This window comes from Azolla caroliniana, unplaced genomic scaffold, assembly GCF_043228905.1.
Source record: "Azolla caroliniana isolate FFs.n. ecotype wild unplaced genomic scaffold, voAzoCaro1.0.p SCAF_12, whole genome shotgun sequence".
Lineage (NCBI taxonomy): Eukaryota > Viridiplantae > Streptophyta > Polypodiopsida > Salviniales > Salviniaceae > Azolla > Azolla caroliniana.
In genome coordinates, this window is record NW_028230447.1 from 2292030 (window position 1) to 2319804 (window position 27775).

General features: G+C 37.5%; 2 protein-coding genes across 4 annotated transcripts; one reads left to right on the forward strand and one right to left on the reverse strand.

The window, feature by feature from the left end:
• The first annotated feature begins 281 nt into the window (after window positions 1-281).
• LOC147856802 (uncharacterized) lies at window positions 282-8360 on the forward strand. The gene is made up of 22 exons (XM_087328651.1): window positions 282-476; window positions 1748-1845; window positions 1946-2071; window positions 3126-3182; window positions 3260-3325; window positions 3570-3781; window positions 4020-4094; window positions 4184-4282; window positions 4909-5035; window positions 5130-5257; window positions 5375-5441; window positions 5535-5624; window positions 5760-5822; window positions 5936-6034; window positions 6148-6249; window positions 6330-6425; window positions 6695-6767; window positions 6852-6931; window positions 7004-7075; window positions 7164-7358; window positions 7794-7940; window positions 8021-8360. The coding sequence occupies exons 1-22, from the start codon at window positions 308-310 to the stop codon at window positions 8168-8170; spliced, it is 2391 nt and encodes a 796-aa protein (XP_087184777.1). The 5' UTR covers window positions 282-307; the 3' UTR covers window positions 8171-8360.
• Window positions 8361-8972: 612 nt separating this feature from the next.
• On the reverse strand, window positions 8973-27373 carry SOL1 (carboxypeptidase D). 3 transcript variants are annotated; one of them, XM_087328661.1, is made up of 15 exons: window positions 27270-27373; window positions 25128-25214; window positions 24945-25029; window positions 13677-13707; window positions 13550-13606; window positions 13373-13468; window positions 12221-12343; window positions 11861-11965; window positions 11723-11769; window positions 11515-11640; window positions 10520-10622; window positions 10203-10265; window positions 10041-10124; window positions 9816-9879; window positions 8973-9737 (listed from the first exon to the last, which is right to left on the reverse strand). In XM_087328661.1, exons 1-15 carry the CDS (start codon window positions 27319-27321, stop codon window positions 9322-9324), a joined length of 1539 nt encoding a protein of 512 aa, XP_087184787.1. In that variant the 5' UTR covers window positions 27322-27373; the 3' UTR covers window positions 8973-9321. The 3 variants fall into 3 exon arrangements, with proteins under 3 accessions (XP_087184787.1, XP_087184788.1, XP_087184789.1); XM_087328662.1 differs by having other exon boundaries at window positions 24945-25034; window positions 27270-27287; XM_087328663.1 differs by lacking the exon at window positions 27270-27373 and having other exon boundaries at window positions 24945-25016.
• Between the last annotated feature and the right edge of the window lie 402 nt (window positions 27374-27775).

The following is a 27775-nucleotide window of genomic DNA, read 5'->3' on the forward strand; positions in this document are numbered from 1 at the left end:
CTTCGAGAAGGGGTGTTTACCATACTCGAATGATTGAGCATTCACGAATGCGAATGCAAGTATGGTATCATACTATGAACAAGAGGAGTAATTGAAGTGAAGGAAAAGAAAGAAGCATTTGTGTGTGTATGTGTAGGGGGGGGGGGGGGGGGTATTGTTTCTAGAATTTTTGGAAAGCCTAGCTATAGGGGTATCTTCCGAATTTAGATAAACCCCTAACCATTCCTTCTTCATCTTCTCTCTCTCTCTCTCTCTCTCTCTCAAGTCTCAGTCTCTTTGTCTTTCAATCTTTTTCCCAAGGTCCGCCATGGAAGCTTCAGAGGACGGACCCGCTTTCGCGCATCATCCTAATGGCACTGGAAGAACGGATTCTCCTCTCCCTCCTCCTGCTCCCTCGACTCTCCATCGCCTCTGCCTACACAACAGCCTCTCCGATTCTAAAATGCCTTTCTACACCAGCGATGGATCTCGCAGAGGTACTTTCAAGGACTTTTCACTGTCGCCTTATTTCTCTCTTCTCTCTTCTTCTTCTTAACTAAGCCTTGCGAAATTAAAGAAAGAAAAAAAATGGATCCTCTGTAGCTTTTGTCTGGAGAAATGCATAGCTTTCTTTAGGATAAAATCGTCATGTAAATTTCGATTTTTTATTTCTAAATAACATTCTTCGAGTGATATATATTGTCTGTCAGAATGTCATTTATACGCAGATAGAATGGCTGATTTCCGAGCAGCCCGAATCTTGGAAATATGCAGATAGAATGCCAATGAAAACATGCCTATGGCTCTCATGTTGTGTGAAATAAAGACTATTTAGGAATATAAATTTTCATTTCTTATGACAAAATTTAGTTTTTTCAAGATATGCCGAGATGCCATGTCCGATTGCTTAGTACCTGTATTCTTCAGAAATCAGTAATTGAAACTAGGCTAATCATTTTGTGGTCAACAGTATTCATGTAACTTCCTATCAAGTACTTGTAATTGTTATTTAGGATCTCATGACTTAGGCAATGCCAATGAAAACATGCCTATGGCTCTCATGTTGTGTGAAATAGAAACTAAGAAGAAAGTTTTTCATATCAAGTACCTATAATAGTAATTACACAAAAGATTTTGAGAGACTTCTGATTTCCTGAAAATTAGTCAAATCTTTATAGTTGAGAGGAAATTGTATAATGTTAATTGTGTGTGTCCCTAAACTATGGGAACTAATGGCTGTTCCCAGTGTTTATTTTTCTGATTAAAATTCAACAATTTTGCTAAAAATTAGAATGATTTGCTAGGGTTTTAGCTATGATGCAAACCTCAAAACTACAAGTAATCACCAAATGCATGATCTTATATATATACATAATCTCCAAATTCCATATTTTCTTTTTTCTCAGCCTTGAAATGTAGAATGTTTAGTAAAAGCTTTTCTGCTCAGGACAATGGAACTATGTGGAAATCTTAGTTTGCTCATCAGAAACAATTTGGGAAGATGCATGTTAGGCCTTTCTAGAAGCAGAAACAAGAACAGTGTCAGTTTCATAATTTTTTGTTTCATAGAATTAAACAGCATCTGATTTCGAACTGTAATAATAGTTTTAGATTACGATGTAAGCTCATGATATGTGTAGTATGATATTGCTAAATATATTGATAGATGCAATTATTTGCAAGTGGACTAATATAGAACTTCTGTTTATGTGGAAATATGTGGTACAAAATGATTCTAACAAGAAGCAGACATGTGCTGTGGTTGCAGTCACTTGGTATATTTGTGGACCAACAGTTTATGATGCATCTCATGTTGGTCATGCAAGAAACTACCTAACGTTTGACATTATTCGAAGAGTGTTAGAGGTAAATAGAATTAAGTTCCCTCCCTAAAAATCTAATTTTCAAGAAAGTGATGAGCTTCTTTGCATTCCAGTCTTTAATGCATTTTGATTGTACTTTTCAGAGATACTTCAACTACCATGTGCTGTATGTGATGAATGTCACCGATGTGGATGATAAAATAATTTTACGAGCACGACGAAACCACTTGCTGGAGGAATTTATGAACACAGCTGAAGATCCAAATGAGGTTTGCATTAGCTCAATTTAAGGACTTAAAAATGATTTAAGGTTGCAGATCAAATAAATGCTTCTCATGTACTTTAGATGACTAAGAAGTCATCAGAAAAGCTTTCAGTTTGAATATCATATCTACATTTTCTGTTTCACTTGGTCCTTTCCATGATGTAACATTGTTTTCTTTTTTAATTTTGACATACAACTTTTTCTTTTGACATACGTGGTAATGAAGAATGTGATTTTAAATCTCCTCACATGCATATTTTATGACATGTTTGAGGCTTCATGTGTTTATTCTTTAACGAGTCCAGACTTTGAGTATTGATGATTAGCGTGAAGATTACATATCTTTTTTCACAGCTATGCATGTATTTCCGTACTTCTTGAGATTTGCATACTGTAGGTGAATGTTGACTCGTTACTTTCATGTTCATATGCATGTTTCAAATTCAGTCTTGTTTACTATAATAATTGTTTCTTCCCTCCTTTTTGTCCTATTTTGGATTTTCTTTGCATTTGAAACTCATTAATTTCGAACTCTTGGAAAATTATGCGTTGGTAAACAAACATATTTGATAGATAAGCTACATCATTTGTTGGTATTGAAAAAAAAAACCAAGGTTAGAATGTGAGCTCATGCGTCGTGTGAAATCTTGTTCTGGGACTGTAAATATATATCGAGTGCTGGAGTCTCTAGAGCTGAGTAATCTATATGCTATTCTATTGCACAATAATCTCGTCAAATTGGACTCCCACTCCCCCTGCTCTCCTAGAGTGTTGTTGATCCAGGTGTACTACATTGCATATGTAGCTAATATTCACTTTGTTTTCTAAATTCTGAATGTAATGGGCAATCTGCAGTTAGGCATAAATTAGAGCCAACATTCCTCAGTGGTTTTCATCTTGTTTTGTCTGAGTAAGTTTTGAGTTGCCAGGGGCAAACTATTCGATTGGAATTCTTCTTTTTTGAACATTATTTATGTATTTACGTGTGTTTATATGTAATATTAAACTCTATTACCTTTTTGTGTAAGAAACGCTCATTTAGCATTCTGTATATGCAGGTGTTGAAAGAGCTTGAGCTTGCTTTTGATAAAGAGACGCGCAAGCAAGGAACTAAGGTATACACTTAGTGACTTGTTTTTCACATATTTGCTAACTTGTTTGTTAACTGTTTCAATTTCTCAATATTATATAGGTACAGGAGGCTAAAGATGAACTTTCAAAGGCCAATTCAAACAAGCAACGTCAAGAACTAGAAGATGTGAGTTTTTGTATTTTAATGTGAAATGCCTGATATATTTATATATTGAGCTATACTTTTTATGCTAATCATATGAATTGGTTTACTATATCTAGGTTGATTATCATTTTTCCAAGCATCTGATGACATGCTCCTTGATCTAAATATGTGCATGTTATAGGCTATAGCCATATAAAGATGCTGGTTCTTCTTATAGATTATTTTGTTTCCTTACTTTTCATACTTGATATCATTTCGGTTGCAGAAATTGAAACAAGAGGAGTTAAAGCTAGAAAAACTAAATCAATCTTTTGCAAGTTTAAAAGTTAGGGAGGGCAGTATTGCCGGCCTCGATAAGAAGGAAGGAATCCAAAAGCTAGTTGATGGAGGTGCCTCTGATGTTCTTGCATCACATCTTGATGACCTTAGGAAAGCTGAAATAACTGATTTGGCTATATTTCGTGCACATGCCGCCAAGTTAGTATTTGTTCTTGGCTCTTGTTTTTCAGTGGCTTTATATGCATCTTTTGCAAAATGTAAATGCTTTCCTACAAAGTGTTTCATGCTTCTATACCTTAATTTGTTCTTCACAATGTGACATTTCTCCTCAGTATCTTGTTAATTGTGACTAAGCAAATTTGTGATTCATTGTTTGTTCTTATCTGTTTGCAAATTGGATTATAAAGAGATTGCTCATAAATAACAATGGATGCAGATATGAGAAGGACTTCTTTGATGACATGCAAGTTCTGGGAGTTAAGCCTCCAGATGTGCTTACTAGAGTGACCGAGTTAGTGTCAATATTTATATTCTGCCTAGCCAAATTTTTAATTGAAGACATTGAATTGCTAATCTCTTGTAATCTGTTTTCTATTTCAGATATATAGATATTATCATCCGTTACATTGAAAAAATCATCGGAAGAGGCTTTGCATATGCTGCTGGTAACAGTGTCTACTTTGACACAAAAGCGTTCATGTAAGTATTTATGCATGCAGGAGTCTGCAAAATGATCAGTAATAATTACGGTTATTTAGTGATTTAACCAGTTCTATTCATAAACTATACCATGGTTATCATTTTTGAAGATATAATCAATATTTATTCTGTCCTAGTGAAAGAATAATCATGTCATGATCCTATTTAGAAAAGATGAATGTTGCACAATGTTATTCAGTGGTCTAGTGACTGATTAGCCTAGCATATCTTTGCCCTAGCTGCATCTTGTTTTGATGCAATTGGCGAAACGTTTATGTTTTATATACTCAAGAAAATTATGTTTTATTGTTATTAGTAGTATTATTTTTCCTGGAACCTTATGCTGATGCAAGTGTCAAGTATAAATTGAAGTGGGCTCTGACAGCAACCATGTTTGTAGCACATTGATGATAAAGGGGAAGCATGTTTCTTGGCTAGGGGTAGCAAAATCTGTGGCAATGATGTACCTAGAAAACTTCGTGGATCAGTTGATAGAAGATATTCATAGAGGTTCATGCATCAAAATTCTTAGATAGAGGATATGAAGAACTTATTATGAAGTAAAAAAACCTATGTCTTTGATCCATCATCATAGAATTCTTTTTTTTGTTGTACTTGTTATTCAGGGATGCTGGTCACACTTATGGAAAGCTCCAACCATGGGCTGTTGGCAGTTTAGGTTTAGCTTCTGAAAGTGAGTCTGATTTCTTGACAAAGGAAAAGAAGAACAACATTGATTTTGCGCTTTGGAAGGTATTACTCTATTTGCTCGATGCACCAATCCGTGCATAGTTATTACCTTATGCAATAAGGTATGTGAACCAAAGTAAATCTGAATGTCCTATAGGCAAGTAAGGCTGGAGAACCATCTTGGTCCTCTCCATGGGGCCATGGACGACCTGGATGGCATATTGAATGTTCTGCAATGGCATCGGATATTATAGGATCTGTTATAGACATCCATTCTGGTGGAAGGTAATTATCAAGTAGAAAGTTCAGCATTTGAGAGTTTTTGTGATTAAGTAGAAGTCTGTTAATTCACATGGCCATATTAACACTTAGCTTTTGACATTGGTCATATTTAATTCGTAGGGATCTGATGTTTCCACATCATGACAATGAATTAGCACAAGCAGAGGCATACCATGATTGCTCACAGGTTCGTAGATTTTTACAGGAATTGGATGTTCTATTCATTGCTACTATATTTCTATATATCTGTATCTCACAGGCAAATCCTTTATTGTGGTAGTGGGTGAATTTTTTCATACACTCTGGACATCTGTCAATTGAGGGTTTAAAGATGTCAAAATCTCTGAAGAACTTCATTACTATCAAAGATGTATGTATTATAAACACAGTTTGAGTTCAAGCATCCAGTTCTGTTTCTCTCTTAAATGACGTAGCTTGTTATCACTTGAATTTCCTTGTCAAAAGCATTTCGATACATTTAATGTATATTATGTTGTGGGATCAGGCTTTGAAGATGTATACACCAAGGCAGTTGAGGCTGTTATTCGTCTACCAAGCCTGGGACAAGGTATGCACTGCATAATCAGGCCAACTATGATGGGCTTCAGATGTGCTTCAGTTAAATTATAGCCCAAGCTTTATCTTGACATATTTCTCCCTCATTTTTTGGTGGATTTGTAGCCATTGAATTTTAGTGATTCTGTCATGAAAGAAGCTCTTACAAAAGAGAAGGACCTGCAAAGTTTCTTTAAGATTGTGAAGAACTATCTTCGAAAAGCAGTGAGCTAGTTTTATCATTTTCTAACAGCAAGCTTGTGTCATTCTGGTTTTCATATTTTATTGTTCAATAGTCTCTTAGCTATTTCCAAACACTACCATTATATTATCTGCAGGGAATGGATGGAAATACTTACGCAAAAGGGTTTGAAGGTCCTCAACTACTAGGAGAAGAAGAAAAAAAGTTGCGATATGCCTTAGAAGTGGCTGAATCTGAAGTGAGGCTATTTGTACAGCTCTCAATTTGCATTAGTTTCAAGAAATTTATAAATGGAGAGCATTATATTTCCAATGACAGGTTCAAGCAAGACTAGAAGATAACATTGACACAGGTGGTGCGCTTCTTGCACTCCTAAACTTGGCTAGTGCAGTGAACTCATTCGTTGATAAGACGGTAACATCTTGTATCTATTTGCCTTGTATCAAATTTAATTTTCTCTGATCAAATTATGCAACCTTGTTACGGTAATCCTCTTTAGCACAGAGAGGTACAGATCATTGTTCATGGTATGATTGTTTTGCACAGGTCATGTATGACCATGCAGGATTGTTTTGAGAAATATTTAAAAGAAGTTTTGCTTTTCTTGCCTATAAACTCAATAATTCAGGGTTATAACTGAATCTGAAGGTATACAGGGATCTGTTTTTGTATTTTCTCTGCAGAGAAATGAGAGCCCAAGACCTGCTTTTGTAAGGAAGTCTGCAGAATTCATCACTAAAATGTTGGTTATTTTTGGTAAGTGAAGATATCTTGTATTTGTGAAACTAAAAGTTACTCTTGCTAGATAATATTTATAATAGTACGTTTTGTTTTGTACAGGTCTTTCAGATGCTAGGGAAAACGAAATTGGATTTGGATTGGATGTTTCTGTTTCTTCTGGAAGTCAAGAAGCAATCTTGGTAATTGCCTGTTACGATGTCAAGTATTTTTTTAGATTAAAAAGATGTATTGATTAACAAACATTTTTGCAGACTCCTTACCTTGATGCCATAGCTGCTTTTAGGGATGAGGTCAGAGCTGCTGTTAAAGATGGTGTCTCAAAGGTGATCTACATTCTCAATTCTCTGCTTAGATCCTTAAATGCACATATATAGTTGCTGTGTATGAATTTCGGAATGCCCTATTCTGCAGGAAAAGATCATGGATATTGCAGATAGAATCAGAGATTACACTATGGTTGATCTTGGAGTCAGGCTGGAAGATACTGCAAGTGGTTCCATTTGGGAACTCGTAGATCCACAAGTACTGAGAAATCTCCGAGATGAAAAGATTCGTGAAGCCAAGGAGGCTAATCTAAGAAGTTTGCAATCAAAGCTGGAACGAAAGGTACCCTGTTTTAATAGTGTACTTGAATTACAGGGCCAGTTTTCGTACCAATGATATTTGCCTTGTTTGTAACTTGGTAGTCATAAAACTAATGCAATTTTTGTATGGAATGGATGATGTACTAAATGCTTTTTCTGATTGATTATTTTGGGGTTTCATTGATACATTTGTTTGCTTATGTAGCCCAAAATAATGTAACCCAAAAATAATCAATAACATCCAATTATGTAGTCATTAATCATCTTATCAATGAGTGAGTGGATGTATATGAATGCAAGCTCAAAAGCAACAAAGTCTTCTGTATTATGCAACTGGCCTCTTAAATTCATTGAAAAGATTAGACCTTCAGTTGACAGTCTGTTAACATTCGTTAAAAGAGTAATTAGTGAATTCTTGTATAGAAAGTTTGTTTATCATCCTATTTTTCAATTGTAGGTTAAAGATTTGGAAAAATATGAAGGAGCATTGGGAAATCCATCTGAATTCTTCATCAAGCAAAAAGCTGTGTATAGTGCTTTTGATGCGGAAGGTATTCCTACACACATTGCAGATGGTAAAGAACTTTCTAAAAAAGCTCGGAAGGTAATGGAATTTTTTTTGTGTTTATGATTCACCATGTTTTTGGCTGCCAAGAATTTACTGTAGATATTTCTCCAATATAGGATGTCGAGAAGAAGATGAAAAAAGCTATTGAAGAACACATAGTAGTTAAAAGGAAGGTTGAAGAAAAAGAAATTAATTTGGATCAACTAAGGGCAGATATAGACAGTTTGCAGAAGCAAATTGATGAAGCTTCCAATCAATCAGTGTAACTATATCAAGGAGTTATTTCAAATTTCACGAGTGTTTTTAAAGCTCCACTCATGATATGTAAAAGTTCAGCTGTACTATTGATTGAGCAGCTTGTGTTTCTGAGATTGAAAGTGTATATAAAGTCGGCTTGGTGTATGGGGTACCCAATATACCTTTATTCATCATATAAATTGAGAACAATTTGAGATTGGACTGATGAAATTTTGATTTGTTGCGCATTTGCTTTTTGTTCTGAGGTTTTCAGCCTTGGTTCCTGTTACATCTTATGAATGATTATTAGCTTTTAATAAAAAGCTCCAAATCAAATTATGTTTAGGAAGAATTATTTGCTTCTATTAAGTTCCAAATCAATTTTATTCTTATGATGATTTGTCTTCAATCAATGCATGTTCAGCTTGATAGCATATACGTTAAATATAATAACACATTGTTTATACAACAGCTTGAAACAAGGTTGGGCTGCATCAAGTTAATGGCAGTTGCTTCACTGATGCACAAAAAAAACATGGGGAATCTTTTGGCAGATATTTATCAACATCTGGCTTCTCATTTCTGTGCAAAACAGATTCATTATGAGCGTGTATAATCCTTGAGTCACAGGAAAAAATGTGAACATCTTTGTAACTTGAACCTTAAGCTTGGAGATTTATTTGAACCTCCCTATTGTGGAACTTTGGATGTTCTTGTGATGTCTTTATTGGGCGAATGAGTTAATTGTCCAGTTACTTTACTGTGGGGTTCACTACATTAGCCATGGATATGCAAGTGAAAATTTATACTATCAAGTTCACTACGTTGGTATGATTCTTCTTCCAATGTTTTTTAACAGCCCCTCTAATAGCATAGAGCAAAAGTTAAAATCACAAAAAGTTCCATGCTTGTGTAACACTGATTTCCCAGAATTTAGAAGAATGATTTTAGACACATGAACTTTACATTTTTCCATTTTTTGATATATACGTCATCTTAGACCTATTTTTCTATGTATAACTTCCCAGCTTCAATTGTGATGAGGCTTTCTCGGTCCCGAACTGGCATCTGTTGGAGCAACGAACTACCCCAGGATTAGCTTCGTTTTTTGCTTATTTCAATAAAATTTGATAAAATGTTAATGTTGTTGCTTCAATACAACATCGAATAGATTCAAATTTTAAGCTCTTGTGAATTGTTTGCTATTCTGCACCTTGGAATTTCTCCTGTACCTTGAAACAAAAAGTGCAAACACAAGCAGTACACTGAGCATCAAACTAACGCTCACCATTTTCAAATGGCCATTTACTAATTCAGCAATGCCATCTGCACCATTACTAGATACTCGTAACTGTTGTCTTCGAAGTGTGATATTATCGACTGATTTCTCCTTGATAAAGAAGGATACTGTTGTGGTTTCTTCATCCACATCTTTCTCATCATCCCTGTTCTCCTGAAAACCCGATGACTTATTTAAAGATACTTGTCCTTGGGCTAGAATCTGAGGTTCGAGTGTAAAATCCAGACGTGTCAAAATCTCTTCTTTAACATTAACCTTCACTGTATGGCTTTTATACCCGGACATACAGGCAGTGACTGAGAAAAACATTTTGTACATGATTAAAATCACTCCAAGAAACTGAAATTTTCATGTGAATTAATGAGGAATAGAACCTTCATATTCATCCCCTGGAGTGAGCAGCCTATGATAGTCGCCATGATTCTTGCTTGCAAACACCTGGATATATCCAAAGAATTTCAATCAAATTTATAGTTTATCAAAATTCTCTGCAACAGGACTATCCCTATTACAAACTAACTATTTTACATATTTACAGTACTAATTTGTACAAGAAGTATTTAATCGTTGCAACAAATTTTATGAAGATCAATACATACAGTGAAATTGATACCCTTCACAGAAATACTTGCAGGAAGAGGCCTGCCATCTAAAGATGATACGACTCTCCCATGGATGCCATACTGTAATGATCATACATAGCTGTAAAAAGGAAATGATTAAGATAAAAACAAGGAAAATCTTTTCAGAGTTCCTTTTACCTTCAGAACGCTTGCAATTAGCATTAGCATGCTAAGGCGATTTTGCTCCCAAATGTTTTCTATCTTCAATTCAAAGAAATTAAATTAAAATAATGTTATCCAAAACATTACAATGATTATAATAAATTAAGAAAAATCTTGATAGAAAAGAATTAATGTCACTCATGAATTCAATAAAACACTTGACAGAGTGAATCTTAGACAGTAACTCATTGGAAACAAGTAGAGGTTAACAAAGTTTGATTTCAAAGTGACACCTTGATCTATACATGGAGTACAATCAATCAAATGAGACACAAGAAAGATATGGGGGTTACCTCAGTTGCTAACGGCCATTTATCCTCAGTAATCTCCAATGTCAAATCCATGCACTGCCCATGGATATAATTCCAGTCTTGCATACCTCCATATAGAGGATACCTTCAGAAGAACAATATTTATCAGCTAAAGATATAGGCTTTAACAATATCCTGAAAGTTTGCACGCACGTATTATAAAAATTTGTTAACAAAAATTAAAGCTCGGGCTAACTGGGAGATATGAATGCATAATAAAATATCTGCAATCTACAAATCATCATAAGACTAATCTTAAAATTTGAGGTAACTGCATGAAATTGCGCTTATCAGTTACAGGTAACATACAGATCAGCACCTAAATAAGGGAGTTTAGAATATTTTAGAAGATGACCTAAATAACGAAATCATCAGGGAGTTTATATCATGGCATGCACAACGACATTAAGGAATGATGACATAAGTGCTAACACCAATATTCTAGAAATTTCTAGAAAAACCTGATTTTTCTGTGCCTGGATCATGACTCATGAGGATAAAAAGAACTTGGGCTTTAACAAGTCTTTTGGAGATAAACCTATATGCCCCATCCTCATTCCTGAACTTTGTCACTCTTCATCATTGTTCCTTGTGGACATGACTATGGTTGTTCTTCCTGAGTCCTTCATGTTGCCTATACCTACGATAGTTTTGGTTTCTTGGTGTTTTCAGAACTTTCCATCTGAACCTTCAAGGATTGGTTTTTCTTTTGCATCTTTAGAAGGTTACTAAATGAGATTGAATCCATAAGTCCCTTCCCAGCATCTTGTTTTTTCTGAATTTCCACGTTTTTCGGTAGACCAATTTGGACTAATCTAGTTGATATCAATACTGGCCAATTTGTTGCAATGGAGCCAACTGTATTGTGACATTTTCACTTTAAGACAGTAGTAAATTAGTTTTCCAGATTCACAGCAATATGGTAATATGCTTTCTAATCAAGAGAGAAATAGAGAATAAAGCTAGAGAGCACAAACCATGCAGCCCCATTTGTAATACCCCCAGAAAATTCATTGCTCCTTGACATGTTAGCATGGAAGGCACTGTAAATCTTGGCAAGGTGGCGGAAAGTCTTATCATCATCACACATGGAGTACTTTGTCCTACGAACATATGAAAATCTTTGAGATAAGGAAATCTAAGCATACAGACACATCACTAACTTCAGTTTTCAGTTTTGTATACCTTCCATCTGCAGTTCCATCCCACGGATAGTTTGCAACAATGGCACCCTAAAAACTTGTCCAAATTTAATATGCAGTTAATACTAAATGCACAACTAAAAAAGTGACATAGATGTAAACATAACAAATAGAAAAATACCCCATGCAAACTTGCTGACGCCACAAAATGATTGCTCCTTGTCCAGTTCATAATGGCTATGGTCTCTGGTTGTCTTAGACTTTCATTATTATTTTGAGGGAAAAACTGCATAGGACTTATACCTAACCTTTCAGCACTAAAAATATTTGAGGCATGATGCACAGCATTATATGAAATATCACGTAAATTCATTGTGATGACACCAGAATAGAATCAGTATCATCAGTCAAGAGAGATGCATTTCTTATTTTCTGATTTACATTACTGATCATTATAACATGAAACCCATGTCTAACGATTTATTTTGGGTTTATAACAAAATCAGTTTTTATGAAAGGCCAGAGAGAAAGAAAATCCTACCTGGTCTGGGAAATCACGATTTAAATCAATGTTCTTTGCATTATTACGAGATCTGAGCTGGAATCCATCAGGATTCATAGATGGTAAAAGATGGAGATGTAGCCCATTGACAATGCTGGTAGCCTGAAAACAAGAACCAATAATACGAAAACCAACATTCATTAGGAATTTTTTACCCTAATAAAAAATATACTGTGAGATGCTCAATGAAGCATTCAACAAATGAGATGAATATAACAAGTGCAATTCATTTAATATTAGAACTCATGTTTGTTAAGTACTTGCCATGCACTTCACTTCCCATGCCTTTCCAATGACATCATTTTGGCAAATGAGCAAGAGGCAAAAAGGAAGAGATACAAAAACCTATTGGTCACAATAGCATGAAAGGGCCGCAAAAAATGTAAAAATAAATAAAGTCACTTTTGGTGCTCTTTTGAGCTGCTTCTTTACTTTTTCGCTCTAGGTTAGGACTTAAACATTCATAATCTCTCTCTTTCCATCTCATTTATATCAAAGAGCTTAAGTCTTAAGTATTATATCAGCAGTACTTAAGCTATCTTGTATTAGTGTGGATTAACTGAAGTCAACTACGTGTGGGGAATTCTCCAATTGTATTGGTGGTGTGTCACTTGATTGCACCTTCAAATGAATATAATTATCTCTTTACTGAGTATAGTAGAGAGCTTAATTATTCGTCCACTGAAGTGGCTCATACTTCTTTAGTGGTTGACACATGTTCTTATCCGGCTCACATCCAATAGGGTAGATGCCAGCTTGAATTCCCCCAACACAACCTCAATGTGAGAGAATTCTGCAAAGTAAGAAAAGCACTCAAAGTGACAACACTTCGGGGACAGTAAAATATTAAACACTTCTAACCAAGCCCATTATTCCATATTCCAAACCCTAAAGTAGTGTGGCAGCACTTGCAACCAAAACTTAACCACAATAAAGCAGAGCAAAATATTCAGTACAATATCCTATCCATGGCCATCTTAGCATTTTAACTACCATATGATTAGAGGTATAAAATCCTCATATCACATTAGAATCTAACAAAGTGCACTTAACCAACATAGTCCCACCTGAAAAATGTTCACAAGTGACAGGAAAATCAAAATTTTCCAAGAAGAGAAAATCCTAACTCACAAGTGGCTGCTTCTTATAGTTGTCACATAGCCAGTTCGCTAGAAGTAGCAGTAATTCGCGTCCAACAGGTTCATCCCCATGCAAATTCCCTACATACTGCTTAGAGAATCAGAACGTAGATGTTTATACAATGCAAGAACTCTACTGCAGTTGCATTCTTGTATGTAGTTCATTAACCTTGAATGCAGGTTCTGCTTCTGATTCCCCTGGCTTATCCGAAATTTCTAGTACCCACTGCATAATGGTATTTATAATCAGATTTTTCATTTGAAACTAAAAGAAAGTGAATGAAATGAATGCTTACCAATGGAAAACCCATGTGACTTCTTCCGATACTATGTATGAGATAGTACATCCAAGTGGTACAACCATGGACAAAGGTTGGAAAAAGAAGAAACAGAAATAGTTGTAAAAACAAGGGAAAGTACACAAAGATATATTATAGCTTTTAGTCTAGATATTTGTTTAGATAATAATGCAGGTGTTATAGATAATAGCATTAGAAACTTTATAACAATCAACTAGGACTGACCAAGATGGTAATTAAAGTAAGGAAAACAAGGAGAGACAGTGGCACATGGAAGTATGCAATAAAGACAGTTTCATTCATCAAGTCAGAATGCCTTTAATGGAGAGATAAACTATCACTTTAATGAGTTAAGATGAAACCAAGTTTATTGAAAAATTTTAATTTTAACAAATATGAGCAAGTCTACATTTGAATGACACTCTTCAATCCAATATGATTCATAAAGCATCTCATTATTTCATTTCTCTAGTTAAAATGAAATAAAACTAGTTAAGCTTCGCCATTGTTTCTCTTTTTGAATTTTGATTTGATTCTAAAATCTATAAACACTAGCAAACTTATTCATGGTGGTTCTTACAAATTAAGTGTATGTGCAAGTGAGTAAATGAATGAGTAAATGAGGACAACTTTAGTAGTGATGCAACTGACATTAGAGATGGAGGAGATATGGACATTTCCAAATGTCTTGTTAGATATAATCAATGATCAGCCCAAGTTGTAAATCTATCCCCATATGTGCTCTTAGAGTGCACATTTTGTGATAGTGCCCCAAATGAGGAGCGGCTATTGTGCAACCTGACCATATGGGTCGATATGGTGTTAATCTAGGAAACCGTAGATGCGTAGGACACAATGGATTTAGGAAAGAGCAAAACAGGTAATAGGATCAGCCAATCAAGTCAACTAGAATATTTTGTGGGCAAGTTACAATGTACTTAATCTTGAAGTATGTGCCATTGACTTCAAGATAAGTACTATCTAGCACTAGCCTGTATCTAGGGAGTTGGATCATATTAAATGACAAGTCAATTGACAGAAACGGAATATCTCCACTACTATCAACTGACATGCACATTTAATGTTACACTCAGACCAAACAGAGAATATAATCCACTCTCTTACACAGTGGTGTATTTATCATCAGTCACCACTAATTTTGCAGTGCGTTGGTCCAGATCCCATCTAAGCTCTAAGGTGTGAGTGCATGGGTGAACTACCATTGTGAGCTACTCTCATATGTAATAGAAGTTTTGTTTTCATATATCCATCTCTATGGTTGTAACTCTATATACCTATCTAATCGATTCTCAATATTTCTAATATCGTATCAGAGCTGAGAGGTCAATCTAGATTAGGTATATACGGGTAGTTGCTGTCTAGCAGCACAGAGAAATAGAGAGAGTATTAATGGCCTTGTCCACGAATGTTGTGGCTGCTCCACTGCACATTTGTCCACCTCCATTGTCTGATGGAAAGCTAGATGGAACCAACTACACTCTATGGAAGTTCAAAATGTCTGCCATTTTGGACTCCTACGAGTTGTTGGAGACAATCATGGGACCCACTAAAGGCAGCACGAGGATTAGGGTTTAGGTCAAAAACAGAGAGGGAGAGAGTCTGAGTGAGAGAGAGAGAGAGATGCACGTTGTCTTGGATACAAAAGAGTGTACCTCTTTTTTTGGTTTTTAGATATTATGTATATAAAACTCAAAAGTGTGCTACGAGTGCGTTCACTCTCGTGCACTAATAAAAGGCACGATGGCCCTTTATTCCCAACAACCTCCCACCTAAAGGCAATGTGCCGTGAGAAAAAAAAACAAAAAAAAATGTCAGCTAAGTCCAAGTATGTACAAAGCTGAACTACATACATACATCTATCCAACTCCCATCATCTGTCGGCAATGAGCAAATTGCTCAGCTGGAAGACCCTTCGTGAGAAGATCTGCAGGATTATTATTTGTATGTACTTTGACAAGCTTTGACAAGCCATAAAGCCTCTTTGCATGCCTCAGTGGCAGCAACATACTCTGCCTCTGTAGTAGACAATGCAACACACTTCTGTAGTCTGGAGATCCAAGAGACCACTCCTCCTGTGAAAGTAAACACATACCCAGAAGTAGACTTCCGGCAGTCTGCGTGACCAGCATAGTCCGCATCCATAAAACCAACGACAGATGCCTTTTGCTTTCCAAAGCAAATACACAAGTCCTTTGTGCCTTTGAGGTATCTCATAATACCTTTCACCGCTTCCCAATGCTTTTTGCCGGGATTTGCCATATACCTACTAACCACTCACACTGCAAAGGCAATATCAGGGCGTGTAGCAACCATCGCATATATCAAACTGCCAACGGCAGAAGCATATGGAACCTTGGCCATTTCAGCCTTCTCATCATCAGATGTAGGGCTGTCTTCTGCACTGAGTTTCAAATATGGAGGCAATGGAACCCCAATTGTTTTCCCCCCCTCCATATTGAAATGCTGCAAAACCTTAGAGATATACTCCTGCTGAGATAGAAAGAGTACCCCTTTCGATCGGTTTCGGAGTATTCGCATGCCAAGGATGTGATTTGCATCACCAAGATCCTTCATATCAAAGCTGCCATGAAGGCTTTGCTTCAATGAATTCAAGGCATGAACATCCTTGCCAGCAATCAACATATCATCAACATACAAAACCAAGATAATCAGGCTGCCATCTCCGGCCTTCTTGGTGTACAAGCAATGGTCCACTTGACTTCTACGAAAACCTTGAGACTGCATAAATGCATCAAATTTATGATACCATTCTCTTGGTGCTTGTTTCAACCCATACAAACTCCCTTTGAGCTTACAAACCATCTTCTCTTTGCCTTTAGTGACAAAACCTTCAGGCTGCTGCATATATATGTCTTCATGCAGATCGCCATGTAAAAAGGTGGTCTTCACATCCATCTGTATGAGCTCCATATCTTCAGCTGCAACTAAGCCCAAAATGATTCTTAATGTAGTCATCTTGACTACAGGCGAGAAGATCTCATCAAAATCAACTCCATATTCCTGCTTGTATCCTTTTGCAACCAATCTAGCTTTGTACTTTGGCGAGGAATCAAAAATGAACTTCATTTTATAAACCCATTTGCATGGAAGTGTTTTCTGCCCTTTAGGCAATTGCACCAAATCCCAAGTATCATTTTTCTCTAGAGATTCCATCTCTGACAACATGGCTTTATACCATTTCTTATTGTCCTGTCTGTCCATTGCTTCCTTGAAGCAAGTCGGTTCGCCACAATCAGTTACCATGACATAATCAACCACATTGTTTGCATCAGGAACAAATCTGTCAGGCTGTCTAGTAACTCTAGACGATCTCCTAACCCAATGCTCATTGTTTGGTAGCTGTTGAGCCTGCAAATCATCATTTTCAATTTGCAGTCCAGGCATTTCAGCCTGCAAATCAGCATTCACAGCTTGCTGTTCTAGCTGTTCCTGCACATTTGGTGGCTCATCATTATTGGCAAAGACTGGATAATCATTTCCAACCTCATTTTCTGCATTTGCAGGTAATTTTACAGCAGGTGTTTGCTGCTGTACGGCGGGCACATTTTCCTGTCTAAAAGGTATTTCTTCTCGGAATACAACCCTACGTACTTCCTCAGTCTTTTCGGGTTGTTTATGCATGCAATTTTCCCGGAAGATAACATCATTGCTGCGTACTATTTTTCTTTTCTCGGGATCCCACAATCTATACCCCATTTCACCCTCGTCACCATATCCTAGGAAAATACATTTGCAGGACTTTGGCTCAAGTTTGTTGCGTTGTTCTTTACGAATGTGCACAAAAGCCTCACAGCCAAACACTCTCAAGTGAGCATATGAAGGTGGCTTGCCCGATCACGCTTCTTGGGGTATTCCCCCTCCCAAAGACCTGTTAGGTGACCGATTAATCAAGTGAACAGCTGTCATAACAGCCTCTGCCCAAAAACCATGGGGTAACGCAGCATGAGACAGCATAGTACGGACCTTATCTTGAATAGTCCGATTCATACGCTCTGCAACTCCATTTTGGGGTGGATTATAAGGGGCAGTGAGTTCCCTCTTTATCCCTTTGCTGTCACAAAATGCTTGAAAAGCCTTGGACACATATTCCCCACCATTGTCAGAGCGAAGACACTTAAGTGTCTTATCAATTTGATTCTCAACTAATGCCAAAAATGTTCGAAATTTGTCGAGCACTTCATCCTTGCTACGAATAGGGTAAACCCATACCTTCCGTGTAGCATCATCGACAAAAGTGACTAAGTATTTCTTTCCCCCTAATGATAGCCCTGGCATCTGACATACATCTGAATGTACTAACTCAAGCGGGGACGACTTCAGCGAAAGAGACTTTTTATGAGATGTTTGTACATGTTTACCATAAATGCAATGATCACAATGTTCAAAATCAGCATAACGAAGACACAGCAAGTAACCCAAAACGAGAAAGTACTTTCATACCAGTTTCACTCATGTGTCCCAACCGGCCATGCCACAAAGAAACACTAGGCTGCTCGGTTATGGCAACAACATGGTCACTCACACTAGATACATGGAGAGGATACAAAGTATCACTTTTACTACCCTTGGCAATAACTCTAGATCCCTTACAAATCTTCCATTTCCCATCACCAAAGGTTTTGTGAAATCCATCATCATCTAGCTGTCCTGTGCTAATCAAGCTCTTCTTGAGCTGAGGTACAAGTGTGAAAGCAGAACCATGCTGAAACTGTAATTGCACAATGCCAATACCTGCAATTTCACATGCATAGTTGTCCCCAAGATGGACAACACCATGTCGACCCCCTATGTAATCTGAAAACCACTCACGATGAGGGGTGACGTGAAAAGAAGCACCGGAATCGAGTATCCAAGTGTGCATGTCACCATCCGTATCTGCAAGTAAAGCATTTCTCTATGGCATGATGAAACAAAGAGTACATCATTTCCACTATCACTATCATGAGTGACTACATTCACCTCTTCACTTTTAGTATTGCCTTTCCTCGGTTGAATGTCTCTCTTTTCTTCTATGAAATCATCTATCTTCTTGCCCTTTCCTTTCTCTTTCTTCCATTTGAAACAATCACGTTTAAAGTGACCCTTTTTGCCACAGTGATGGCATTCTACATCTTTACCACGTGATTTACTACGGCCATAACTATCAAATTTGCCTCTTTGTTGTGACCTACCCCTCATATGCAACGCACTAGAGGACTTATTGGATGCATTATTTTGCCGACTCATCTCTTCCATGAGTAGAGAACTCTCTACATCAGCATAAAGAAGCATCGCATTTGAATTGCTCATAGCAGTCCTGAAAGTATCCCAACTTTCTGGCAAGGTGCAAAGTAAAAACGTGGCCTTAAACTCATCATCAATGATGAATTTCAAGGCAATCAACTGGCTGAAAATGGAATTGAACTCACTTAGGTGAGTTGACATGGGTGTGCCCTCTGTCATACGCAAATCCATAAGTTTCTTAAGCCAATAAACTTTGCTAGCTGCCGTCTTTTGGGCATACAGTTCCTCTAGTCTAATCCATATAGAATAGGCGGAGTTCAAACCTTCGATATTAAAAAGCAAGGCATCAGAAATCGACAACTCAATAGTCGAGCGTGCAAGCTCATTCAACTCTTGCCAATCATCTTCGTCCATATCTATAGGCTTTACCCCTTTGACTTTTATAGGCTTTGCATGCTTCTTTTGCAGCAAGATGTTGTAGCACTGCTTTTTCCAAACCGCAAAGTTATGTGCGCCCTCAAGCTTCTTGATGTGCATAAGGTGGCTACTTTCACTGCTGCTAGTCATGATTTTAGCCCAAATGGAGGACCAAACCTACACTACAGAAAACGTGACCTGCTCTGCAAAAAACCTTAAACTCTGCCTGCAGAAAACCCTAAACTTTTCTCTGCATAAAACCCTAAACCTTGGCTCTGATACCAGTTTGAAGGCAGCACGAGGATTAGGGATTAGGTCAAAAACAGAGAGGGAGAGAGTCTGAGTGAGAGAGAGAGATGCACGCTGTCTTGGGTACAAAAGAGTGTACCTCTTTTTTTGGTTTTTAGATATTATGTATATACAACTCAAAAGTGTGCTACGAGTGCGTTCACACTCGTGCATTCACACTCGTGCACTAATAAAAGGCACGATGGCCCTTTATTCCCAACACCCACAAGAGGAGACCCTGAGCCCATGGTGACCTTTAACCCTGCACACCCTAACACATCAATCCCTCCAAATGCTGATCTACTTCGAGCCTGGAAGAGAAGGAATGACGATGCGTTGTGTACCATAGTCACTGGTGTATGTGACTCTGTACTAACATTAGTGCAACATACAACCAGGGCACATGAAGCTTGGAGCATATTGGCCAGCCAATATGAAACCAGAAACTATACAAGGATACAAAACCTCGAAAATCAGCTTGCTGCAGAGAAGCTCACTGATGGAGAGAATGTAGAATCCTTTGTAAAACGGATTAAGGATCTTCAAGATCCGCTGGCAGCTGTTGGAGTAGTTGTCTCTCCAGAGGATATGGCTCATCAGTGCATTCGAGTACTTCCTTCCAAGTATGATGGCATTGTGACAGCATTGAACACTCAGGTTCGACCCACTTCTTTCAAATTTGATGAACTAAGTGCAATGTTGCTTGAAGAGGAGCTTCGGCTGAAGACAAGAGAAGGAAGGGAAGATTCGGCATTTGTCTCTAGGACTAAGGGTAAAGGGGCATCCAATTCAAACAATGCGAATAGGATATCAAAGAAGAAGAAGTTCAACAAATCGTATTTCTACTGTGACAAGAAGGGCCACACAATCAAGGATTGTCGGAAGAAGATTGCGGATGAGAAGAATGGTTCTAGTAGGACTTCTTGGAGAGAGCCCGAGTCCGCCAACAATGTCGTAGATGAGCTTGAGTTATGGGTCGCAACTGAATAAGTTTGTTCTTCAGTTGACACTCAAGTTGTCGACGACTCTTGGATTCTCGATAGTGGAGCATCCCGACATATGACCAATAATCGTGACTGGTACAGCTCTTGGACACCTCTACAAGAGCCCATCAATGTTGTGGTCGAGAACAATGCTCGATGTCCAGCCAAAGGAACCGGAACCGTCTCCCCCAAAGCAACGACCAGAGGGGCAAAGCATCTCTCTCAAGTGTTGTACGTGCCAGATCTCAAGAAGAATCTATTGTCCATTTCTGCGCTGACCGACAAGGATCTTGATGTTCGATTCAAGAAGTCGGGTGCAGAAACAACATATTCTGCTGGCAAGGTTGTAGGAATAGGGGTAAGGCGCAACAATCTCTATGAGCTGAGCGCGTTTACAATTTCTACTGACCACAACACAAGTACTAACACAAAGCAATGGCATGAGAGATTTGGGCATCTCAATGTTGTCGTGTTGAAGGAGATGAAGAAGTCGAATATGGTAGTTGGGTTGCAACCCTATCTGACTTAAGTCATGTTTGTGATGCTTGTATGATGAGCAAGCATCAAAGATCAATCATTCCAAAAGAGAGTCAAAATCGGACAAAGATTCCTCTACAGCTAATACACATCGACCTCTCTAGAAAAATGGTGACTCCTGCAATGGGTGGATCTCTCTACTATATGCTAGTAGTTGATGACTTCAGTAGAAAGATGTGGGTTTACTTCCTTCGGGAGACGGCTGAAGCTTTTAAAATCGTCAAAAGATGGCATAAGTTTGTCGAGCGGGAGTCCGGAAAGTTAGTGAAGGAGTTACGCTCTGATCGAGGTGGAGAATTCTTATCAATAGAATTTTGTGAGTTGCAAAGAGCATGGAATTAAGCGCCAACTTACAACTGCCTACACCCCACAACAAAATGGCGTTGTCGAATGTCGAAACCAAACAGTTGTCAAGATGGCTAGGTGTATGTTGAAGGCACAAGCATTGCCCGACCCATTCTGGGCTGAAGCAGTGAATACAGCAGTTTACATCCTCAATCAGAGCTACACGAAGGCACTTCAAGGGAAAACACCCCAAGAAGCTTATTCAGGCAAGAAACCTTCAGTGCTGCACTTCAGAACCTTTGGGTGTACGTGCTAAGCACATGTTCCAGATGTGAGCAAAAAAAAGTTGGATGCTAAAAGCAAGAAGTGTATCTTTCTCGGATATAGTGAAGAGTCAAAGGCCTATCGACTCTACGATGCAGAGGCAAGAAAGATATTGACAAGCCGGGATGTGGTGTTCGATGAGGAACGACCACAGCTAGCTGAGAACAGCAATTCTCAAGTTATCTCATCAACCAAAGAGGTATTCCCCCCAAACCCAACCCACTGTCCAGAAAAGGAAGCTGAACCATCTGATGGTAATGGCTCACTAGTTCAGCCTATGCCCGTGCCACATGTAAAGACAATACCTAAGTGGGCTCAACAACTCTTCAATGACCGTACTCCTAAAGTTGAGTTTCCTGAAACTTCAACCGATGGATTACGAAGATGACGAAGAATACAGGAGCAAGGGAGAACCTCTGACCACATTGTCAACATGGCTCTGATGGTGGACATCATAGGCTCAGTGAGTGAGCCGACCTCGGTGGAGGAAGCCATGGCCGACCCAAAGTGGAAAGAGGCGATGATATCAGAATACGATAGCATCATGAAAAATGACACATGGGAGTTGGTAGAGAGGCCAACAAAGAGGAAGGTGATAGGCACCAAGTGGGTGTGGAAAGTAAAGTATAAAGCTGATGGTTCTTTGGAGAAATTTAAGGCCAGGCTAGTAGCGCAAGGATACTCCCAAATTGAAGGGTTCGATGTACAAGAAACATTTGCCCCGACAGCTTGCATGAAAACAATTTGAATGGTCATAACGTTGGCTGCTTCAAGAGGATGGCCGATTTATCAAATGGATGTCAAATCGGCATTTCTGAATGGGCATCTCAAGGAGGAGGTATACGTGACACAACCACCAGGGTTTGAGATGCCGAATTCAGAAAACAAAGTCTACAAGCTGAAGAAGGCGTTGTATGATCTAAAGCAAGCACCGAGAGCTTGGAACAAGAGGATAGACAGCTTCTTATAATCAATCGACTTTAAGCAATGTGCTTCAGATGCAAGTATGTATGTCAAAATGAAGGACAGGAAACAAGTCATCATCATCATATACGTGGATGATCTAGTACTTACTGGTGACCATGAAGAGTGTATAGGCCAAACACAAGAGTGTTTGAAAATTGAGTTTGAAATGACAAACTTGGGGATTTTACACTACTTCCTTGGAATTGAGGTTTGGCAAACCTCGGTTGGCATCTTCATGTCACAAAGGAAGTACACAACAGAGATCTTGAAGACCTTTGGGATGATGGACAGCAAGTCGAAGTCGGCTCCAATGGAGTCAAAGTGCAAGCTATCCCGACTCCAATGGTTGACATAAGGAAGTATAGACAGCTAGTAGGAAGTCTAATTTTCCTATGCAACACTAGGCCGGATATTTGTTTTGCAGTCGGTGTGGTGAGTCGATTCAGCAACAAGCCGAAGGAGACTCATTGGAAAGCTGCACTACGTGTATTAAAGTACATTGTGGGTACTTTAAATTACGGAATCTTCTACAAGCCAACAATTGACGAACTTAGTGGATATTGCGACTCCGACTGGGCTGGAGATAGTGATTCTAGAAAATCAGTTTCTGGATATTGTTTTTCAATAGGCTTTGGAGCTGTTTCATGGAGTAGTAAAAAACAACCAACAATGGCACTATCTTCAACGGAGGCAGAATACAAAGCAGCATGCATAGCGGCATGCGAGGTAGTTTGGCTAAGAAGAATCCTTATGGATGCGGCAGTTCCAATAAGGACGGCAACGGTATTGAGGTGTGACAATCAGAGTTGCATGGCCATTGCCAAGAACCTCGTATTTCATGCACGTACTAAACACATAGAGATTCAGTATCACTATGTGCGGGAGCTAATAAATGATGAGACTGTGGAGCTTGAGTACTATCCGACATCAGAAAATGCTGCGGATATCTTCACAAAGGCGCTTGGAGTAGAACAGCTACAACAACACCTTCGACGACTAGGAGTTGGCCCAATTCCAAGTGAACTCAATGGGTTGACCATTGAGGGGGCGTGTTAGATATAATCAATGATCAGCCCCAAGTTGTAAATCTATCCCCATATGTGCTCTTAGAGTGCACATTTTGTGATAGTGCCCCAAATGAGGAGCGGCTATTGTGCAACCTGACCATATGGGTCGATATGGTGTTAATCTAGGAAACCGTAGATGCGTAGGACACAATGGATTTAGGAAAGAGCAAAACAGGTAATAGGATCAGCCAATCAAGTCAACTAGAATATTTTGTGGGCAAGTTACAATGTACTTAATCTTGAAGTATGTGCCATTGACTTCAAGATAAGTACTATCTAGCATTAGCCTGTATCTAGGGAGTTGGATCATATTAAATGACAAGTCAATTGACAGAAACGGAATATCTCCACTACTATCAACTGACATGCACATTTAATGTTACACTCAGACCAAACAGAGAATATAATCCACTCTCTTACACAGTGGTGTATTTATCATCAGTTCCCACTAATTTTGTAGTGAGCTGGTCCAGATCCCATCTAAGCTCTAAGGTGTGAGTGCATGGGTGAACTACATTGTGAGCTACTCTCATATGTAATAGAAGTTTTGTTTTCATATATCCATCTCTGTGGTTGTAACTCTATATACCTATCTAATCGATTCTCAATATTTCTAATATGTCTCCTTTGGCCCCTTTGTGTTCCAGAGATGCCAAACTCTTATACATCTATACATAATAATAGTCCCCACTAATTTTGTAGTGAGCTGGTCCAGATCCCATCTAAGCTCTAAGGTGTGAGTGCATGGGTGAACTACCATTGTGAGCTACTCTCATATATAATAGAAGTTTTGTTTTCATATATCCATCTCTGTGGTTGTAACTCTATATTCCTATCTAATTGATTCTCAATATTTCTAATATGTCTCTTTTGGCCCCTTTGTGTTCCAGAGATGCCAAACTCTTATACATCTATACATAATAATAGCTAAGATTTTTTTCTGACTGCCCCTCTACATCTCGAGCCTAACAATGTTGCTCATTCACTTTCCAAAACATTCTATGACATACCTGCTTTTGAATTTTGAATTCTCCATCAAGAAACAAATGAAAAGTAGGTGCCAATGCAAAATCTAATTTATCTTTATCCATGATAAAGAAGAAAACAAGCAAAGCAAAAGAAATATCTCTAACCTGTACAGCCGTGTTATGTTCTGACATCTTTTTGTAAAAAACTTCAATGACTCTTCCAACTCCAAATTGTTCCTGTAATGTAACTCTGGACTGGGAAGTAATCAGAATGTTTCCTTTAAAAGAAAGGTCGTGGAGCCATAAAAGTGCAAAACAATAATAAATGTCTGAACTTGTTTGCCTTACTTGAATTATCTAGATGTTGTCTGTCACTGAGAATTTCTCTTGCTTTAGAGCGTTCTGTTTGTAACCACCCTTGCCTAGAAGTGGAAACTGAGATATAATACATAAACGTTGATTAAGAAAATATGATTGCTAAATAATGTTACTTGCAGAAGAACACTTCATATTCCTAGTCATTGGCACTCTAAATGATTTTTGGAAGGCAAAAAAGACACTAGTATATTGTCTTAAAGGTTATGTGAATCTAATTATACCTTCTACGTATCACTGTCCATCAACTAAGGTACACAATCCCCCTGAGTTATTAATATTTAGAATTTTAAATGAGGTTTAAACTATATATCCCAATGTCCATCAATTACCATATATAACCTCATTAAGTTGCTAATATTTCGCATAAATGGGGTTTAAACAATATATGGCTTCTTAATGGAAATAACGGCTTGAATTACAAAAAAAGTGAGCTAAAACTCGAAGCACTGAAAAAACAGAGCACCCAATTATGCTGCATACATCCAGATTTTACTACAATGCAGCTGGATAAGTGTGATCATGTCATTGAACTTGCACATTACCAGCATAATGAATATCAAAGTAGTATGCACAAGAATCCAATTCCATTGAACATGGAAAACATAAGGCAGACTTAAAGAAGCGGTATCGTCTTGCAAGTCTACCTCATTTGAACATAACTTTGCTGAATAAAGAAATGCAACAAAAAAGCCATATGTGAGGATTTTTTAACTAGATCTAGAAAAATCTTTGTAATAACTTATTCCATGCATGAGGCATGTTTGTGTGTGTGTAGATGTTTAAGTATATAAAGAGGTATCTTCCTGAAGTAGCATCATGTGCATCTTGCTTTACATTCTTTCTCCATTCTCTAATCTATTGATTGCCTCTATATGAGTGGTAGCAGCCAAATATATTTGCACACTCCGAACTCAAGGAATGTGATGCAGACATGTTTGTGTGTAGTATACGTGCATCGTCTCCTACATGTTTACTACATTCACTCTAATCTATGATGCACTTCAATATAAGTGGTAGTCTACAGTTTAACCAATCATCCTTGCACACTCTGAACCTTATAACTGTTTGGGTGCAGTATGTAGGGCTCTTCTTTCAGATTCTTATGACACATTCTCATCCAACCATATTCTTACTACAAACTTCACATGAAGATGTTTGAATCCAAGGTGTTCATTCTAAACATCGTTGGATGTAGCATGAGATGCGCTCACATATCTAGCCAGTTGATGTACCTCCACCCCACAGGGGGGTATTAATGATTGGGTGAAGAATATGAACGGATTCACACTCATTCTCTGACCTGAAGAGTCTGAACATGTGACAGAGGATGACTGTGGAATTTGAATCTGGAATGATATTTGAGTCTTGTACTTGACATCTATTATCTACATGTGTTAGTTTGATTAGATAAGGTCAATTAACTAATCATATTTATTAGGCTAATTATAGAAGATTGTTCAATTACCTTCTATTTATTTTTTAGATTAAAAGGCGGTTATTCATACCCAACCTATGACTTTCTACAATATTTCTATTTAACTAATCATTCTGTTGTAGGTTTCAATTTATATGGCTAAAGTCAAATAAAACCATGTTTGCTAGGTTTTACAATTTAAGCTGGATAGAACCATGTTTACTAGTTTATATGATTATAAGTCGATAGAACCACATTTTACCAGGTTCCAATGTTATATAAGTAAAGTTGAATAAAACCATATCCACCATGTTCAATTTTAACGGCCAAATTTGAATAAAAATCATGTTCATTAGGTTCAATTTATATGCCTAAAAACCAAATAAAACCAAGTTTACAAGGTTTCGATTTCTATTATTGAAAAGAGTGCATTCAGGATCTGAAATACTATTTCCATGATGATTGCAATGTGAACAGTATTTACTGTAACAAAAATAAAAAGGAAAAAAAAGAAGAAGAAATGGATCACTCTCAATGTCAGTGCGTGATGTTAAAACAGAAATCAAAGGATTTTCTATTTCTTCTTAATTCGTTTCTGAATATGTGTGTGAGTGTGAGTGAGTATGTCGAACAAAGAAGTGTACAGAGATACAGAAAAGATTTTACACGCAGAATGGAGAGAGAGAGAGAGAGCTTACCGATGGGAAGAGAAGCGAAGATCGTCACCATGAGCATCATCAGGAGATCCATGGATTAACCAAAACAGCAGCAAAAGAAGACGATGAATAAATCAGAAGATTTTGCGCTCTCTCTCTCTCTCTCTCTCTCTCCTTTTCTATTATTTTTCTTTTTCTTTTTTCTTTTTCTTTTTTCTTTTATATGTTTCTTTTTTTTCTAATTTTTCTTTTACTTTTTCTTTTCTTTTACTTTTATTTTTACTTTTTCTTCTTCTTTTTCTTTTTCGTCCTCTTCTTCTTGTTCTTCTTTTTCTCTTCTTTTTCTTTTTTTTCTTCTTCTTTTTCTTTTTCTTTTTCTTTTTCTTTTTCTTTTTCTTTTTCTTTTTCTTTTTCTTTTTCTTTTTCTTGTTCTTTTTCTTTTTCTTTTTCTTTTTATTCTTATTCTTATTCGTATTCCTTTTTTTATACGTTTGTTACTTATACTTTTTTACATTATTTATTTATTTATACTTTCTTTTCTTTTTTTA

Excerpts from the sequence above, each read along its gene's own strand:
- LOC147856802 (XM_087328651.1), top strand. The coding sequence starts at position 308 with ATGGAAGCTTCAGAGGACGGACCCGCTTTCGCGCATCATCCTAATGGC. Across the intron at positions 5,823-5,935 it reads TCTACCAAGCCTGGGACAAG|CCATTGAATTTTAGTGATTC; the intron begins GTATGCACTGCA and ends GTGGATTTGTAG. Across the intron at positions 6,250-6,329 it reads TAGAAGTGGCTGAATCTGAA|GTTCAAGCAAGACTAGAAGA; the intron begins GTGAGGCTATTT and ends TTCCAATGACAG.
- SOL1 (XM_087328661.1), bottom strand. The coding sequence starts at position 27,321 with ATGGATCTCCTGATGATGCTCATGGTGACGATCTTCGCTTCTCTTCCC. Across the intron at positions 13,607-13,676 it reads GTCACATGGGTTTTCCATTG|TGGGTACTAGAAATTTCGGA; the intron begins GTAAGCATTCAT and ends ACCATTATGCAG. Across the intron at positions 11,641-11,722 it reads GATGGAACTGCAGATGGAAG|GACAAAGTACTCCATGTGTG; the intron begins GTATACAAAACT and ends ATATGTTCGTAG.